At 48.0% G+C, this 17,441-nt stretch overlaps 1 protein-coding gene across 2 annotated transcripts in view; it reads left to right on the top strand.

The window, feature by feature from the left end:
• MGA (MAX dimerization protein MGA) overlaps positions 1-17,441 on the top strand; it is a 949,809-nt gene that overhangs the window by 377,450 nt on the left and 554,918 nt on the right. For both annotated transcript variants that reach the window (XM_078659651.1, XM_078659650.1), the window contains exon 7: positions 4,710-4,814. In XM_078659651.1, the coding sequence (XP_078515777.1) occupies positions 4,710-4,814 (105 nt within the window). The remainder of the gene's footprint in view (positions 1-4,709; positions 4,815-17,441) is intronic.

Raw genomic sequence — 17,441 nt, 5'->3', positions numbered from 1 at the left:
CGTGAGTGTGACATGGACTTTCAGCGAAGGAAGGAAGAAGTGCAAAGTGAAGCGCAACATAGCACATATCGTATAGCAATCAAGAACAGGTAACAACACAAAAAAAAGCCTCAACAAGAGAAGGCAAACCCCCAAAGCCCAACCCCCTACCAACCACCCAATCAGGCTGAGATTCCACCCCTACCCACTCCAGGTATCCACAACTGGGAGGGGGAAGTTCTGAGTCCAGAAAGGCAACTATCCCGTGGGGGGGTGATGTCCCGGCCTACACCCCTGCCAGAGAGACAGGGTGGCCAAGCTACCAATAAAGGCAAACGACAATGAAAGTAGCAGAGGGATTGAGGCATAAAAGGGTCTGAGGTGTCTGACAAGGTAATGACCCGGAGCCATGGGGAACAGGAGGTGAAGCGAGAGCCTGCCAAGGAGAAGGGGCGAATGGCCACATGGCCACGACCCAGCCAGAGGGCAAGGGCCGGTGGGCCAAAGCTCAGTTAGCGGATCGGGAAACCTGTAGAACAAAAGGCACATAGTAGGAGAGACCAATAACAAGCGAGCATCCATTAAGGAGCACAAATTGCAAAAGCATCAAAGTGCCATCAAAATTCAGTCATTATCGCTTAAGTTGCAGTCAGCGATGGCCTGGGAGCCAGCAGGGGAAGGTTGCTGTGTCTGCTCAAGTTTCTTCGCGTAGGCCAGAGCAGCTTTTGGTTCCAGGAAAACGTGCACCTGGGAGCCCTGCTGGATCCGAAGTATGCAAGAGAATAGGAAACATTGTGCTTTTGGAGAATTCGCTTAGCCAGAAGAAATTTGCGGCGGGCAGAGCACCGCCATTGTGTAGTCTGGGTAGAATGACAGGGAGTTGCCTTGATGACGAATTTCGCCCCTCTCCCTGACCGCTCGAAGAATGGCGTCGCAGTCACTGAAATTTAAAAGCTTGGTGATGATGGGAAGGGCCAGCAAGCCAGGAGCAGGGCGAGGGCCGTGAGGCAGGTGGGCCAGCTCGACAATGAAAACAGGGGAGAGAACGTCGCTGAATAGTTCGCGGATGAGCTGCTCCACAAAGTCCTCTATCCTGGACATGTTAGAAGACTCGGCTCGCCTCCAAGTCCTCATTCTTGTTCCGGATTAGCTCAAGAACCTTGTCCATTTGGAGAAGACTGTGGTGGTCTTGAGTTGTGCCGTCCTCTGCATCAGAAACCCTTGCCTCAACTTGTAACAAGCGGGTGTCATGCGAGTCAACACACGCTTTGACAGCGTCAGCCGGGTCGACAGCTGGTCGAGTTGGGCCGCGATGTCAGTGACTGATGGTTAACATCCAGCATGATAGCTTTTAAATCGTCCTTCCTTGACGGGCCCAAGTCATTTTGGGTGGCGGAATCGCCTGCATCGGAGATCGCATCGTCCTGGTGGGTCTGCCGGCGCTGGTCGATGGTGATTTCAGGTTGTTTGGGGTCAGTTTTCCCCATGGTTAAATTCAGTCGCATAGAAGAGGCCGTAGAAGATCAGGAGGGGGCCCTCTGCGCAGGGCCAGGTGGACGATGAGGCCAAGGTGAGGCTCCGGGATGAGGAGGGGGACCACCAAATAGTGCGGGACTGCGCATTCTGGACCCACGTAGGAGAGGTGCAACAAAACCAGAGGCCCAGGAGGAATGGCAAGGGAGCATGTGGCGGTGCCTGGAGAGGCACAGGGGGAGGATCACTGATGTCGCCTATTAAAATGGCGGGCGATGAAGAGCGCCAGGCAGGTCTGCTGTCCCCCGGAAAGAGAGGGGGGGGGGGGGTGGCGGCGTGGAAAGTCAAACGGGCTGGTGGTGAGTAGTCTATGGGTGTCAACCGCTCCAGCTGTGGACTCGGCAGAGGAGAGAGGAGGCAAAAGCAGCGGGGAGACGCGGGGGCGCGCTTCCCACGCCACGGGGCCAGCGAAGAGATACGGAGTTCAGTGGGCACCAACTGAAGGTGGAAGGTATGCCCAGGCTCCCCGGTGTGGCGTAGCGCGCACTCTTCCCAGCGGCAGACACCCCTGCAATGCCCCACTCACAAGGAGACCACAGGAATCAGATGGCAAGCAGGTCCCAGTTTAACAAGCTTGTCTCAGTAGGTTGGTGAGATGAAGAAGGAAATGCGTCAACACCAGGGCAGCGTAACACAGGTTCCAGCCAAGCGTTTGCAGCATTGCCCAGCAGGTGAGCGCAGCCGCCAGCTAGGTGAGGACCATGCAGCGGGGGACAAAGGCGCTGGAGCAGCGAACAAGGAGGAACGCCCAGCAGGTCAGCAGGCCCCCAATGAGAAGGGGGGACGTAAAGCCCCCAACTAGGCCGGTGGTGAACAAGCGATGAGCAGCCACTCGAGCGTCGACCCACGCAGCGGGCACCGCAGAGCATGGCCGAACCGTGGGGATAGAAGTAGCGGGGAGACACGGGTGCACACCGCCCAGTGCCGCGGGCTAGTGGATCAGGGCCAGCCAGGAGAGGCTGAAGATGGCGGGCGCCAGCGATAAACGGAGGTGGCCCCAACCTCGCCGCGGGCGCCCCCGCGGCAGAACCACTTACCGGGGTCAGCGGGTGTCAGGTAGCAGGCAAGGCTCCAGCAGAGTGGCCGAGTTGAGTAGCAGGGACAACAGCTCCACGGAAGCGCTACGCGGGCTTTGGCCACGTGCCCGCAGCGAGGCCCGGCAGTCAAGGGCAGCCACCAGCAAGAAAAAGGCGAAGTAGCGTCGGGCTCTGGGGACCAGAAAGTTAGCAATCGATGCCTCAAGATCAGCAGGAACTGGATGGCACGGAGCGAATTGAATCTTCGTCTTCGTCTACAGGATAGTGGCAGATGAAAGGATAGGCCGGCAGAGCACACTCAAAGTGGGGCGATCCTGCAGATGGCTAAGCCAGGCCCCCCACGCATGTTTTCAAAGTTTAGCAGTATGAGGCTATATATAATGCTTTCACAATGCTCTCTGATTAGATGCAGATATTTGCAGAAGCTTTAAAACAAGATGGATGATTCTTTGCTTGCAAAATCAAATGTTCACAATAAAATGCAACTTAGAAAAAAACATTTTGCTAAACTACTCAAAACGTTTAGGGACCATTTCTTTGCAGCATCATTAATAAAATGTGTTGATGCATGCTAGTTTTTCCAAAAACTATTCCTAATGGAACAATCAGTGGAACTAGTTACAACAAGATGATGGGAAAAATAAAAAATCAACCAGCATTGACAAAGTGGTGGTCAGCTTTTTGTTATGTCAATGTGTGTGTGTTTTGCCATGTTTTTTGTAAAACCTTATTGGCGTCGTGGGTGCTGGGCCCTCACCATTATAACAAGCATTAGCAAAAGGCTAAAAAAAAAAGTGGGTCTAAAAAAATCTCATGTTGCTACATGTTCCTGTCACTGAACAAAACAACTTTGTGTGCCAAAATGCTCCTTGTGAAAGAGCAAAATGCTTTCACTCATAGTGAAGCCAGCTGATAGAGAGCAAAAAAGAGATTGAACTATAATAAACACAAAATGCCTTGGTTAATGCCATAACTAAATAGGGGTCCAATTAATTCAAAAAAGCTCTTAATAGCACCCGTGGTACATGTCTTTGAATTAGTGCAGATTTACGGCTATCATTAATTCACAAGAATTTACAGACGTAGGGCAAGAAATCGTAGTCCTAGAAAATGTTTGTGAACTGCATTTTAGCATGAGCAAACATGCATGTGTAGATTTGCTCATGTTAAAATCTGTTGCTCATTCGCATTTTCACTTTCCTTCCAACCACTTTTTCCCAAACCATGGAACAAGTTTAACGTCTGGCATTGCCAGGTGTAAATTTCCAACCTTTCTCAGTATGGCAAAAGATTAGAGAAGAGCTGGTAAAAACCCTTAAAACATGCAAGTTAGTAGGTTTGTACATACTCAAAAGGGTATTCAAATCCTGAAACTATTGCTTAACACTACCTTCAAATGTGTAGATCTGTAGAAAGGTGGCAAAATAAGGGACTTGCTAGTATTCAAACCCTACTGTGGTATGAGCCCTGACATAATCAGAGAGGCTAGATCAGAACTCTTTTATAATTAGATTGCTGCTATAATGTGTCACTACGCTGCATGGCACGAAAGGGACAAGTGGATTTGGTTAGAGGGCGAGTAGATTTATGAAGCAACCTGCACCATGGACAAGTAGATATTTTATTTAATTCCACACCTCTGTAAACTCTTACAGGTAAATAGTTGTTTTATATTTTATGCTGTTCACTTTTCTTTAATCCTTTCTATAATTAATTTTTAGAAAATGTATGCCTTCTTTGCCCCTAATGCTGGATTGTAACAGAGCAAAATAACAGCTTTCAAGATATTCTCATATCTCTTTTATGCTCTTTCTCTCAGTGTACTGTCAGTGTTAGTTGGTCCTTCTTGGCATTAAGGTTTGTTTCTTTGAGGAACCTTTTGGGCAGCTGCTTATTGATGGGAGGAATACAATATTTCTGATGTTAATTGTTTTTTTGATTGTTTCTCTCCACAGATTGTCTTTCAACTCGTCTCACTTTTTTGCTTCTTTCCTCTGCCAAATGGCCTGTGACTTCTAGAAGCTCAATTTTGTGTATTGTCTCATTAGGTTTGCTGCTTAAATCAGATTATAATTACGTGTTGGTCATAAACTCAACTGGTAGAAAGATTCTTACCACTTATGTCTATGTAAATAACGTAATATTTTTTTCCTCTCTTAGATCATGGACAGGCATTTATTTCTAGGACTGGAAAAACCACTGACGTCACAAAGATAAAAGGGTGGCGGGACAAGTTTTCTACAAATACCTCATCCAATACTGAAGGTAATTTATCCAATGAGCGCCTTAAAATGCTTGAGATTGTTTTTTATTAGCAGCATACTTTCATTATGTTTAGTAGTTAAATGCACACCTTAATCGTATTGATATATTGTGCTTGTTGATTGGGATGTTAAGAATGTAGTTTGCTTTGGAAATAGCGCTCTAGTTTTTGCTTATGGTTGCTAGCTGTCTCTGATATGCTGTATGATTGTTCAAACAATTTTATAGACTTCAAAAAAGCACCTTGAGAAACAAGTTACGTACCTTTAGTATCACACTTTCTGGTGGAGACTTTATCTAACTGCAGATTCTTCTACTTTGGAATCCTCTGAGAGGCCAGAATGGATCTGAACATTTTTCTATAGTAGATCTAGTAGGTATTGCCATTGCATTCCACGGCAATTTCATCCCACCTCTGCAAGAGATGAGGCAGAGTTGGGTAATCCCTTACTTCCGTGCCCTCAGACGTGTAGTAGCTGACAAATTGGGATATCAGCAGTATGCAGTCGTTAGCGTGGACCCTTCGACTACCAAAGCTCTTCTCCATTGTACAGGAAGGTGGGCGGGTAGAGAGGAATCTGTGGCTAGAGTATCCACCAGAAAGAATGTTGCACTGAAGTACCTTTTTCTTTTGATGGATTCTTCTAATTACAGATTTCTCACCTTTGGAGTCAGCATCAAGGCAGTGGTGATGGGGGTGGGTCTGCAGAATAACTTTACACCAGGAAGTCCTGCAAGATTGAGCGAGTCAACTCACCCTCCTTGTGTGCCTAAAAATCACTATAGTGGTGCCTGATGAAGATATGGATAAATGGTTGTATAGAAGCTTAGCAGATGTCCAATAACAGAACATCTCTAGCCAGGACTGTAGTTGTAGCTTTTGTCCTGGTTATAGTGAGCTTGAAGACCCTCGTAAGGATCATTTTTGCACAGACCATAGCTCAGCTTATTTCAAAGGATGTCTTGCTCGTAAAGGTCTGTTTCTTATTTGCCCCTCCTTTCCCTTAACAGTTGAACCCGACAAAGATGTGATTGCTCTTCCAGTGCTCCGTCGTCCTAGTGAGGTAGAAACTAAGGGATTGTCTAGGACTCCACTGGTGTAGCTTCTCTTGCTTCTTTGAGGGACATTGTGGAGAGAAGAAAGTAAGGCACATGATGGGCAGCCCCACTTGAAAAGGCAACACTATATTTCCCGAAGCACCGGTCTTTCAGGGAAAAAGCTGGTATACAGCAGCTGAAGTCCATTGTTATTTTGAGCACCATGCCGCCTCAATTTGACCCAACCATACGCAAGTTAGTCTTCACCCTGTTCCAATAGGAACAGTCCATCCCAGTGTCAGGCCAGGTCTCCCTGAACCAGATCACAAGAAACCTAGGTTAATTTTCACCCTGATTAGGGCTCATCAACTAGGTATGGCTTGGTTCCAGTGATACAGTGTGCACGGGACACCAGTCTGGGCATACCCATCCCACTTAGAACAACACACTGAAGTATTCAGATAAGTGTTGGGTGGAATGCTTAAACTAATCTCAACCACTGATAATTACTCTGTCCACATTCCAGTCCATCGTTGTTTTGCACACCATGCCACCTCAGTCTGGACCCAGCTGTATGGAGTCGAGATTTGTCGTTCAACTCAGTCTTGGGCACCCAAGTGTGGCACATGGAACCGGCTTGAGACCTGGAATAGGGCCAACCCCACTGTTGATGTTTGGCAACGTAGAGCTTGGCTTCATGCTTGCTGATAGCCTTCATATGCATCAAGGGGTATTTATTGTAGGTCTTTGTGTCATCTTTAGAACCAGAGGACCAAAATCTGACCTTGTGCGGGTCTGTGATTATGTTTTTTACAGTTATGGCACATCTTAAACCCCATAATTTTAGTGGTAGACTTCTTTGTGTGTTGTTAAAACAATATATTTGGTTAAATTGGTGGAAAAACTGAAAACATGGGAGCTGAGCTCCTGATCCTCATCCGAGGGTGCGGAAATAGAAGAACTTATATCGCTCAGTGATGGTGCCTATCTGTGGCCTAGCCATCACTTCCAAAGGTGTGGTGGCGATGACACAGTCTGATGGCACTTTCTGCCTTTGCACAGAAGCTATTATAGCAGTGTTTCCCAAACTATTGGTCGCAAGACGATTTTTAGTGGCTTGGGAAAGTCTGAGCAATAAAAAAAATGCCTTTAACTTCTGTGTTTAACTTATCAAATTAGCTGGTGCTTCAAAGAAAGAGGTTAAATGTCAGGCTATGTCTTCTTTTTTTCATCACATATTTTTAACAGCTGTAGCAGCCCTGGAGCATCCAGGGTATTCAATAATACAGTATACATCTGTAAGAGAAACGTTAGTGATAGATTCCTTACCTAAGAATATCCCCAGGCATCAGACTGGATCTGGAAAGCTTTCGTCAGCAGTACCCCTGCGCGTTGATAGGCGTCGTCGCATGGCTCCGCAAGCGTCGCTGGCGTCGTACAAGCCGAGATGACGTCACTGGAAAACTTTGCTGGAATGGTCCCGAAAGTGGCAGGAGGCCCGGGAGTCGGCCCCACGTCGTTCCAGGCCCAGGTCCCTTGGGAGGCGAGGGCCCGGTCGCGGAGGAAGCACCATCATTCGAAGTCTTTGCACTTGTAGTCGGGTAAGATGAAGCACAAAAAGTCGAAGAGGCGTCGCCGCTCTTCGTCCTCCCCTCGCCGGTCACAGGACGCGGCTGAGGGGGCAGGTGGCACCACCCCAACGGTTATAACAAAACGATGGAGAAAGGGTCAAAGGGGTGTTTAAAGACCTAGCCTAGGTTGTACCCCCCATCAATGACATTAATCACAAAGAAACCTTGGGGTCTCACACAGAGGAATACACGGAAACCTCAATCCATTATAGACAGAGTCTAAATGGGTACAACGATGATTGGAGTGGGATAAACAATATTTAAACAGAAGATATGCCCTTGATTGTGAATAGAACCCGCTCAGTTCATAGGATACCCATCAAAGTATTGCATGATCAATTTTATCATCTGGTCATCCCACAGCGGTAATGAGTCTCTAGATCATTGAGACCAAATCTTACCCTGTAAGAGAGCGGGGTCACTGCCCACAAGCACTTGATGACCAAATAAATATGAGCAAATGGGTAGAAGTGCAGTGCAAAAAAAGGGTGTGGTGAGTTAAAATAGGATAGAGGACAGAAAAGTGAACAATTTTATTGAGAATATGACCTCTTCCTAATTAAAAACAAGTAGAAGAGTGCAATGTGGAACAAATTACTGCATTATGGCCAACATGTTTCAGCCTCAATGGGGAAGACCCAAAGCTTTCTTCAGGGCCTCTGTTCATAACGTTGCTACTGCAAAGTGTAAGATCAAATTACAAATAAATGAAACATATATAGTAAGTGAAAGGATACAATAGATTAGTTACTGCTCTGTCGTTGCCTCGAGCAGATCCCGAGTAAGGCCTCCCCCTTACTCGGGATCTGCTCGAGGCAACGACAGAGAGGGCGTGGCCTCATTTAACCCTGAGTTTGAGTCCAGGCGAGGTGAGGTCCATTCCCCGGTATTGCTGGATCACGATTAGGATCCACTTACACGGAGGAGCAGTAACAAATCTATTGTATCCTTTCACTTACTATATATGTTTCATTTATTTGTAATTTGATCTTACACTTTGCAGTAGCAACGTTATGAACAGAGGCCCTGAAGAAAGCCTTGGGTCTTCCCCATTGAGGCTGAAACATGTTGGCCATAATGCAGTAATTTGTTCCACACTGCACTCTTGCACTGTTCTACATGTTTTTAATTAGGAAGAGGTCATATTCTCAATAAAATTGTTCACTTTTCTGTCCTCTATCCTATTTTAACTCACCACACCCTTTTTTTGCACTGCACTTCTACCCATTTGCTCATATTTATTTGGTCATCAAGTGCTTGTGGGCAGTGACCCCGCTCTCTTACAGGGTAAGATTTGGTCTCAATGATCTAGAGACTCATTACCGCTGTGGGATGACCAGATGATAAAATTGATCATGCAATACTTTGATGGGTATCCTATGAACTGAGCGGGTTCTATTCACAGTCACGGACATATCTTCTGTTTAAATATTGTTTATCCCACTGCAATTATCGCTGTACCGATTTAGACTCTGTCTATAACCACCCCAAAGGTGCCTGAGCAGTTACAGTTGGCTTACCCACCTTTCCCGGGTCCATCGGCGACTCTGGCCGAATTGCAAGAGTTCGTGTCAGAGATGGAACGTATCTTCGGCCCGTGCGGCCCCGTCGGATCGCCTGCGGGCCCCACTGTTCCGCGTTCCTCGACGCTGCCGGCCCCGATGTCGTCGACACCCAGAGGCCTCCATGGCTCCGGCCGAGGCTCGCCGTTCTAGCAGATGGACCCCGTACAGCCCCCACCGACATTGCCGGTGCCGACGCCAGCGTCAACTTATTTGCCGACGCGGTGCAGAGGGATGTTTCCCGATGCCGATCCCGAAGCCAATGGGGGATTGTTACCCTTTTCTTCACCCACGTCCCCGTCCACTTGTGGAGGAAGGGGAGGACTGGGAAGGGTTTGAAGACCCTCTTGCTGCACAGTGAGAGTCTGTTCCTGACTGGGATGAGAAGGCGGAGACCGGTGGCCCGGATTATACTCCGGCGCCTGGTTCACCATCCCCTTTAGCCACTATGGAGGAGAATGGTTCCTTTTCCACGGTGCTACGTAGGGCGGCCGAGGCTCTTGGCCTCGAGCTCCCTACAGTGGCTTTCAGGACCAACCTACTGACTGAAGTGCTTTGGCCAGCTTCTTCTTCTACAGAACCGCTGTTGCCATTTAATGATGCACTTACTGATGGGCCGGGACCAAGTGCCCAGAAGCACAACACAGGGGCCCCTGTGGACAAGGGTGTGGGCCAACGCCATCGCCCGGCATGGGGTGACCTGCCTTCCTCATCCAGCACCCTACACCTGAGAGTTTGGTGGTTCAGGCCTCGACGTCCCGAGTGCTTTTCCTTTGCCCCACCAGACAAGGAATCCAATAAATTGGAGCAGTTTGGCAAGAAGATTTAATCTTCAGCAAGTTCTGGACTGCGGTCTGTGAACACTGCCAGTCTCTTGGGCCGCTATTCCCATTCTGTATGAGATGCTGTTGAGCAGGTGCTACCACAGTGTCCGGAGGTGACCCGGACATGTCTCTCCCGAATTTATGGAGGGGAGAGATGCGGCCAAGTTCACTATACGTTGGTGAAGTAGTGTGGCTCACTGGTTAGAGGCGGCAGACCCGAGAGCAGAGGACGGCCCGGGACCAGGGTTCGATTCCCGGCGCGGCAGGTTTCTGGACCAGGGTCAGCGGACTCGATAATTCTCTCGCCTCGGTGCCCACTCTGATCAGCGATCACACTCGGCAACTCTGGGCATTAGCTTGCCTCATCTTCACTAACGGCCCCACCAGACCGCCGGGGATGCCTGGTCTCACCCTGGAGATACCCATTAAGGGACCATCTCTCAGGGAAGCCAGGAAGGGTTTCGCAGCGGTCGAAGCGCCTTGGGACCCTACGGGTAAGTAGTGCGCTATATAAATGCCTATACATTTACATTTACATATACGTTGTGGTCTTGATACTGCTGATTCGCTGGGTAGGGCGATTTCCACAATGGTGGCGCTACGTCGTCATGCTTGGTTGAGGACGACTGGCTTTTCTGCAGATGTCCAGAATACTTTGATGGACATGACCTTCGATGGCACCCTTCCTCTTTGGTGATTAGGCAGATTCCACGTTGGAGTGTTTCAGGCACTCTCGGGCCACAGCCAAGTCCTTAGGCCTTTCGGCCGCATGTACTCCTTCCGCTTCTAACTTTCGTTCCTTTCGAAGCTCTGGAAGAGGCGTACAAACACATTCATTTCATAACAAGCCTGCGCAGCAACAGTCCCAGCACAGCCGTGGACGTGGGGCTCGCAGAGGCGGTTAACGGGGCCAGCGTGCAGGTCAGTCCACCAACACCCCCGCTGCCAGTGCCTCCATTTCTTCCTAGTCCTGTGTTTCAGGCCCACCAGATGCCAGTGGGGGGCAGGATTTGTCATCACCTCCCCAACTGGCGCACCATTACATCAGACAGGTGGGTTCTGGAGATTGTTCGAAGGGGCTACCCCCTCCCCTTCGAGTGTACCCCCCCAGCCATGCCACCGCAGTTCCACCGCATGTCAGGGGTTCATTTGGCACTTCTCCAGCAGGAAGTTACGGCCCTCTTGGCCAAGGGGGCCATCGGGCGCGTTCCGCCGCCAGAAGTAGGTTGTGGTTGTTATTCCCACTACTTATTGGTGCCAAAGAAGGACAAGGGTCTACGTCCCATCTTAGACCTTCGGAATGTCAATCGCTACCTCCTGAAGGAGAAGTTCAAAATGCTCACTCTGGATCAGGTCTTGTCTGCTCTCGACCCACAAGACTGGATGGTGGCACTGGACCTGCAGGACGCTTATTTTCATATTCCCGTCCTGCCGGCCCATCGGCGTTACCTGCAATTCACGGTGCGCCAGGAGCATTTTCTGTTCACTGTGCTCCCCTTTGGCCTTACCAGCGCCCATCGGTGTTCACTAAAGTGATGGCGGTGGTTGCAGCTCAGCTGCGCAGATCAGGGGTTTCAGTCTTCCCCTATCTCGACGACTGGTTGTTCAAGGCAGGCTCGCCCCAGACAGACGTCTCCCACCTCCAGACTACGGCCGACCTCCTGCATTTCAAGTCCCCGGTTGTACAGAGATTCTTAAAAAGCATTACGCCTACGTTCCCTCCTGTTCCTTTCATAATGCCTCAGTGGGACTTAAATCTTGTTCTGTCTTCTCATGTGCGCTCCCTTTGAGCCGCTTCACAATTGTCCTTTACGTCTTCTGACTTTCAAAACTGCCTTCCTGGTGGCTATCACCTCTCCCAGGAGAGTGAGCGAACGTCAGGCTCTTTCGTATAAGCCTCCTTTTCTGTCGGTTCATACGGTCAAGGTTGTGCTTCGCACTCGTCCTTCCTTCTTGCCAAAGGTTATCACTGCATCACCTTGCCCACTTTCTTTCCGGCTCCGCATCCTTCCAGAGAGGAAGAGAGGCTCCACCGTCTCACCCAAAACGTGCGCTCTCCTATTACCTGAATCGCACACAAGCATACCGGGTGGATGACCAGCTCTTTGTTGGCTACGCTGGCGCCAAGAAAGGCTGGGCTGTTCACAAGAGGACTATCTCCCGCAGGGTCGTCTTGTGTATCAAAGCTTGTTATTCTATGGCTAAAAAGGAACCTCCGGTGGGGCAGCTTGCCCATTCTACCAGGACAACAGCACCCACTATGGCATGTGGTGTCCCCCTGGAAGACATTGGTCTTCACTGCACACTTTTACAAAGCATTATTGCCTTGACAGGTCCGGAGGGACGGCTTCTTTGGCCGTTCTGTTATCCGTGACTTTCTGGTGTAATCCTATTCGCAGACCCACCACCGGGGTTAGTATTGCTGGGGTATCTATTCTAAGGTGAAGGATCTATCACTTACGTGTCTCTTTCAGATGCACAATTTTCTACTTCTGTAGCGACATATCTGTAAGAGACATTAGTTAGTGATAGATTCCTTACCGCCCCACCCATCCCCCCTATTCTGTGAACTGATTTCTAGGGTTAAGGTCATCCTTTCGAGCCCTAGGTTCTGTGCACCAGTAGTCAGTATCTTACATGGCTCTGCGTTCCTTTCGTGGAAAGTTGTGTACAGAACTGATGTCAGCGCGCGTGGGCTCCAGTGACGTCATCTCTGCGAATAAGACGCCACCGACGCACGCGGATCCGCACGACGACGCCTATCCACGTGAAGGGGTACTGCTGACAAAAGCTTTCCGGATCCAGTCTGACCCCTGGGGATAGTCTAGGGTAAGGAATTTATCACTAACTAATGTCTCTTACAGATTTATCATTACACAAGTAGTAACTTGTGCATCTTAGCTATTGATGTTGACATTTACAATATTGAAATAAAACAATTTAAAGTCTGATAACATGAACACCATTACCCCCACCATAAACAGTGGTGCCAAACATCTAATATATAGTGAAACTCATGTAGTTGTCAGCCATCCCATCTAATAATCATGCCATTATAATTGAATTTGTTAATCCTTATCTCATCGTTGCACCAATACCCCACTTGTTAAGGTGACTGGAATGGGCTCTAAATACTATCCTCGATGTTCCACCCACCTCCTCCAAATCTTAGAACGTTTCCGGGGGAATCCACCCCCAGTTGCTGTACCCAGTCCGGCACTTCTTGGCTGGGGGTGTGCGGGAATGGCGCTGATCTTGCGGTGTGCATGGATGGCGCTTGGCTGGTGGCCTGTGGATGGTTGTGTGTATGTACTGACTCTTGACAGGTGGTGTGGCTTGCATGGATCCCCCAGTGTTTTCTTACCCAGAATCCCCCACAAACCTCAAATGTACTTACAAAGTCACATTTTCCTTACATTTCTGTGTGGTTAAGTTGTAGGATCACTATGCAGGCAGAAATGTTCTGCTGCCAATATTCCCGAGAAAAATGATATCTCAATTCTGTGGATGCCCAAAATAGCGTCAGCCTAAAAACGTATAAACAAACTGACCTTTTAGACCCTATTTAAGCCCCCCTAAATTTGTAAACGTTTTTGGCCCTTCCATGTCATAGGCACTTGACCTAGCCACACAAGTAAGATATCATTCATATGGGGGGACTGACATGAATGCTGAGTAGTAGGAAATGTGTTCCCCACCCCACAGCGTTCCCTCAGTCTCCCAAGTATAATGATGCCTCACTTGTGTGGGTGTCCAATGCAGAATTGGCTTAAAACGTATTTAAAAAAATAAGTAGTGCTTAGCATTCGCCGTGCTATACCCTTAATCCCTACGTTTTTGGCTCTTCCCAGTCAAAGGCACTTGCCCCACCCACACAAGTGAGGTATCATTTTACTCTGGAGACTGAGGAGAAAGTTGTGTGGTAGGACATTTGTGCTGGCACAGTGATCCCACACAAATATGTGGAAGATATGTGATTTTTCAACTGAATTTGCGGTTTACAGTGGATTCTGGATAGAAAAATGTTGGGGGGGGGGGGGGTTGTTCCAGTCTAGCTCCCCGGATGTCTAGTTTTCAGAAATTTGTGGGTTTTGTAGGTTTCCCTAGATGGCAGCCGAGCCCGGGCCATAGACCCAGGTGACCCCCCCGTGCAAAACCAGGTTGGTTTGTGATAGGTAATTATGATTTATTCCAAATACGTTTTAGGCCCTTGCCTGTCGCGGGTACATGGGCCACCCACACGATGAGGTACCATTTTTATCGGGTGACCTGGAGGAACGCTGGGTGGTAGGAAATTTGTGTCATCCCAGTGATTCTACAACTATTACATACAGAAATGTGAGAAAAAAAATGTGTTTTTTCAGCAAACTTTGAGGTTTTCAGGGGATTCTGGGTAGGAAAACGTTGTTTTGGGGGTGGGGGTCCATGCAAGCAATATCTCCCTGGATTCCTCAGGTGTCCAGTCTTCAGCAATGTGTGGATTTGGTAGGATTCCCTAGATGGCTGCTGAGCCCGGGCCAAAAACCAAGGTGACCCCCCCCTTGTAAAACCAGGTCGTTTTGTGATGAGTAATAGTGATGTCTCCACAACACATTTTGGGCCCTTTCTAGCTGCGGGCACTAGGCCTACCCACACAAGTGAGGTACCATTTTTATCAGAAGGCTTTGTGGAATGCAGGGTGGGAGGAATTTTGTGAATCCACACAGAATCCAGAACTTTCCATCACACAAAAGTGAGGAAAATGTGTTTTTTATTTAGGAAGTAGAGGTTTGGAAGAGATTCTGGGTTACAGAACCTGGTGAGAGCCTCTCGGGTCACCCCATCCTAGATTCCTCTGGGTTTCTAGTTTACAAAAATGTATTGGTTCTCTAGGTTTCCCTTGGTGCGGGCTGAGCTAGGGTTCAAAATCCACAGCGAGGCACTTAGCAAAAAAAAGAATCTGTTTCCCCACTATAAATGTGGAGTGTCCACATTGCGTTTTGGGCCGTTTCCACATTGCTTTTTGGGCCATTTCCTGTCGCAGGCACTAAGCCTACCCACACAAGTGAGGTACCATTCTTATCAGCAGACTTGGGGAAGCATAGAATTGTGCAGCAACTGTTATTACCTATTGGATGTCGATGCATTTTTGCCTTCCAAATGTAAGACAACGTGTATAAAAGAAGTCACTTTGAAAAATGTCCTATAATTCACATGCTAGTATGGGTACCCACAATTTTGGAGATGCGCAAGTAGCTACTGTTTTCTAAAGTCTATATTTTGCTCCCGTTTCAGAAATACATAGGTATCTTTCATACCGATTTTTTTACTGTTTATATTTTCCCAGATGAATTGCTCTAAACCCGGTACACAATAAAAACCATTGCAAAACTCTGCTCAGTTATTGGCTCTGGGTTCCTCGCATTCTTGGTAAACCTACAAGTCCTATATATCGCTTCAACCAGAGGGGTCCAGCGGATGTAACAGTATATTACTTTTAAAAATATGTTGAACTTAGAAGAAATTAAAGGTGAAAACGTTGGCACAAAGTGCTGTATTTTTATAACTAATTTTCATTTTTTTTTTCCTATTTTCAACTGTTAGTTTCTATAAAAAAGCCTTGAAGAATCTACACAAATGACCCCTTGCTGACTTCGGAATTTTCTCTACTTTTCTGAAATGTATAGCTTTCCAGGTTCCATTATTGCTTTCATATCCCTTTCTACTACGAACTGAAAGGAGGTTGAAAGCACAAAAATAGTAAACATAAGCTCTGTCCCAGTAAAATGCCAAAACTATGGTGATTTCAGCACCACACATTCTTTGTTGATACCATTTGCAGGGAAAAAACAGATGCTTTAATCTGTAGCCATTTTTCACATTTTTCCTCTCCAGGGGAATCAACAAACTCCACGTACCTTCAAAAAGTTACAGGGGCCTAAGCGTGAATTACCTCAAATAGCCCAAAAAAGATGAAAGGCCACAGCACAAGGGGGAAAAGGCCTAGCAACGAAGGGGTTTAAAGAGCATTTATGTATTATATTTACAAGATGAAAGATTTTCACAAAAATGTTATTGCGTTTGCTCCCCCTCATAAAGGGAAACCAATTTCAAAATCAGGCATTTCTAGATGGATCATTAAATGCATCCAGGCATGCTATGTGAAAGCCAAACTGACTTTGTCTATACCCACTAGAGCACCCTCTACCTGTAAAATAGGGGATTCATTGGTTTCTTGTGGCAACATTCCCCTAGCTGACATTTGTAAAGCAGCTACATGGTCTGCACCGGACACAATTACCAAGCACTATTGTGTGAATATTTGAGCTAACCCTGGACGGTGAACTCTGCTTCTTTAGCGGAGTTTTCTGCACTCAGCAGAGCTTGCAAAGTGCAGAAAACTCCACTCCGCATAGCGTAGCTGAGTTTTTCCCACGCTTTCGATCACCAGCAAAAAGGTGGTGAGTGCAAGCTGCCGCTCAGGTCAAATTTGTATCCGAGCGGCAGGAAGATCAGCTTCATGTTTGCCAATGGTTAGGTCAGCTTAAATGGCAGTTTGCTTTGCACTAATTTGCTTGTTAAACTCCGCAGTTATTTTGTCACTTGCTATGCGGAACTCCACAAACTCCACCCAGGCATAATTTTAGTGCGTCAAAAGCTAATATAGGAAAGGCAGTGCTACGTACACTTTTTCAAACAACTGCAATCTCCACTGTTTAGTCACTGCTTTTTGGAGGACACTGCTATACAGTCTATGCAAAGCATGTGTTCGAGGCATGTGGGCTGCTAAATTCATATCTTATGCATAGATCGCCGCCTAGTGTTGGGTCCGGATGATTGCACATTGTTGTCCTGGAAGAGTCTTCGAAGTATCACGAGATAGGTGGCTCCTCCCCTGGACTACAGTGCGCATGGGCATTGACTCCATCCCCAGATTGTTTTTTTCCGCCATTGGGTTCGGATGTGGTTTCGACGTCTCCGTGTCGGAACCGATAAACTTTGATCTTAAGGCCAAAAGGCCTTCGTTACCTGCGTCGGTATTGTTTGCGTACGGTCTCGAGCGTCGTCCGACTCTCTGAGCCGGAAATCTACGGAGTCAAGTAACTCCTCGGACATCGAGGCCCTCTCGTCGCAGCAAAACCCGACAAACTTAACATGGAGCGGAGCCCGTTCAAGTTCTGCCCCGTCTGTGGATCCAAATCTCCACACATCGATGTGCATCCGGTCTGTAATAAATGCCTGTCGCAGGACCACAACGAGGAAAACTGCATGGCCTGCTCTCAGTTCAGGTCCAAGAAGACGCTCAAGCATCGGCGCGCGGCGCGCCTGGAGGCCCAGCGAGCGACACCGGCACCCGACAACATATTCGACGACCCCGCGGAGGAAGGCGATAGCCATCATCTCCAGATTTCGCCACCGTCGACGGAGGTCCAGGCCGATCCAGAGGAATACATCGAAGGACAGGCCCAAGACCTTGAATACGTCGAGGAGGTAGGGGACGACGAAGAAGTTTATGGGGCCGCGGAAGATAGCTCAGAGGAGGAGCTATGCCCCGAAGTCTACAATATTCAGGCTCAGGTCACGGGATCGCCACTC

This window comes from Lissotriton helveticus, chromosome 9, assembly GCF_964261635.1.
Source record: "Lissotriton helveticus chromosome 9, aLisHel1.1, whole genome shotgun sequence".
Classification (NCBI taxonomy): Eukaryota; Metazoa; Chordata; class Amphibia; order Caudata; family Salamandridae; genus Lissotriton; species Lissotriton helveticus.
The sequence above is the reverse complement of the archived record's forward strand: the minus strand, read 5'-3'. Positions and strand labels throughout refer to the sequence as shown.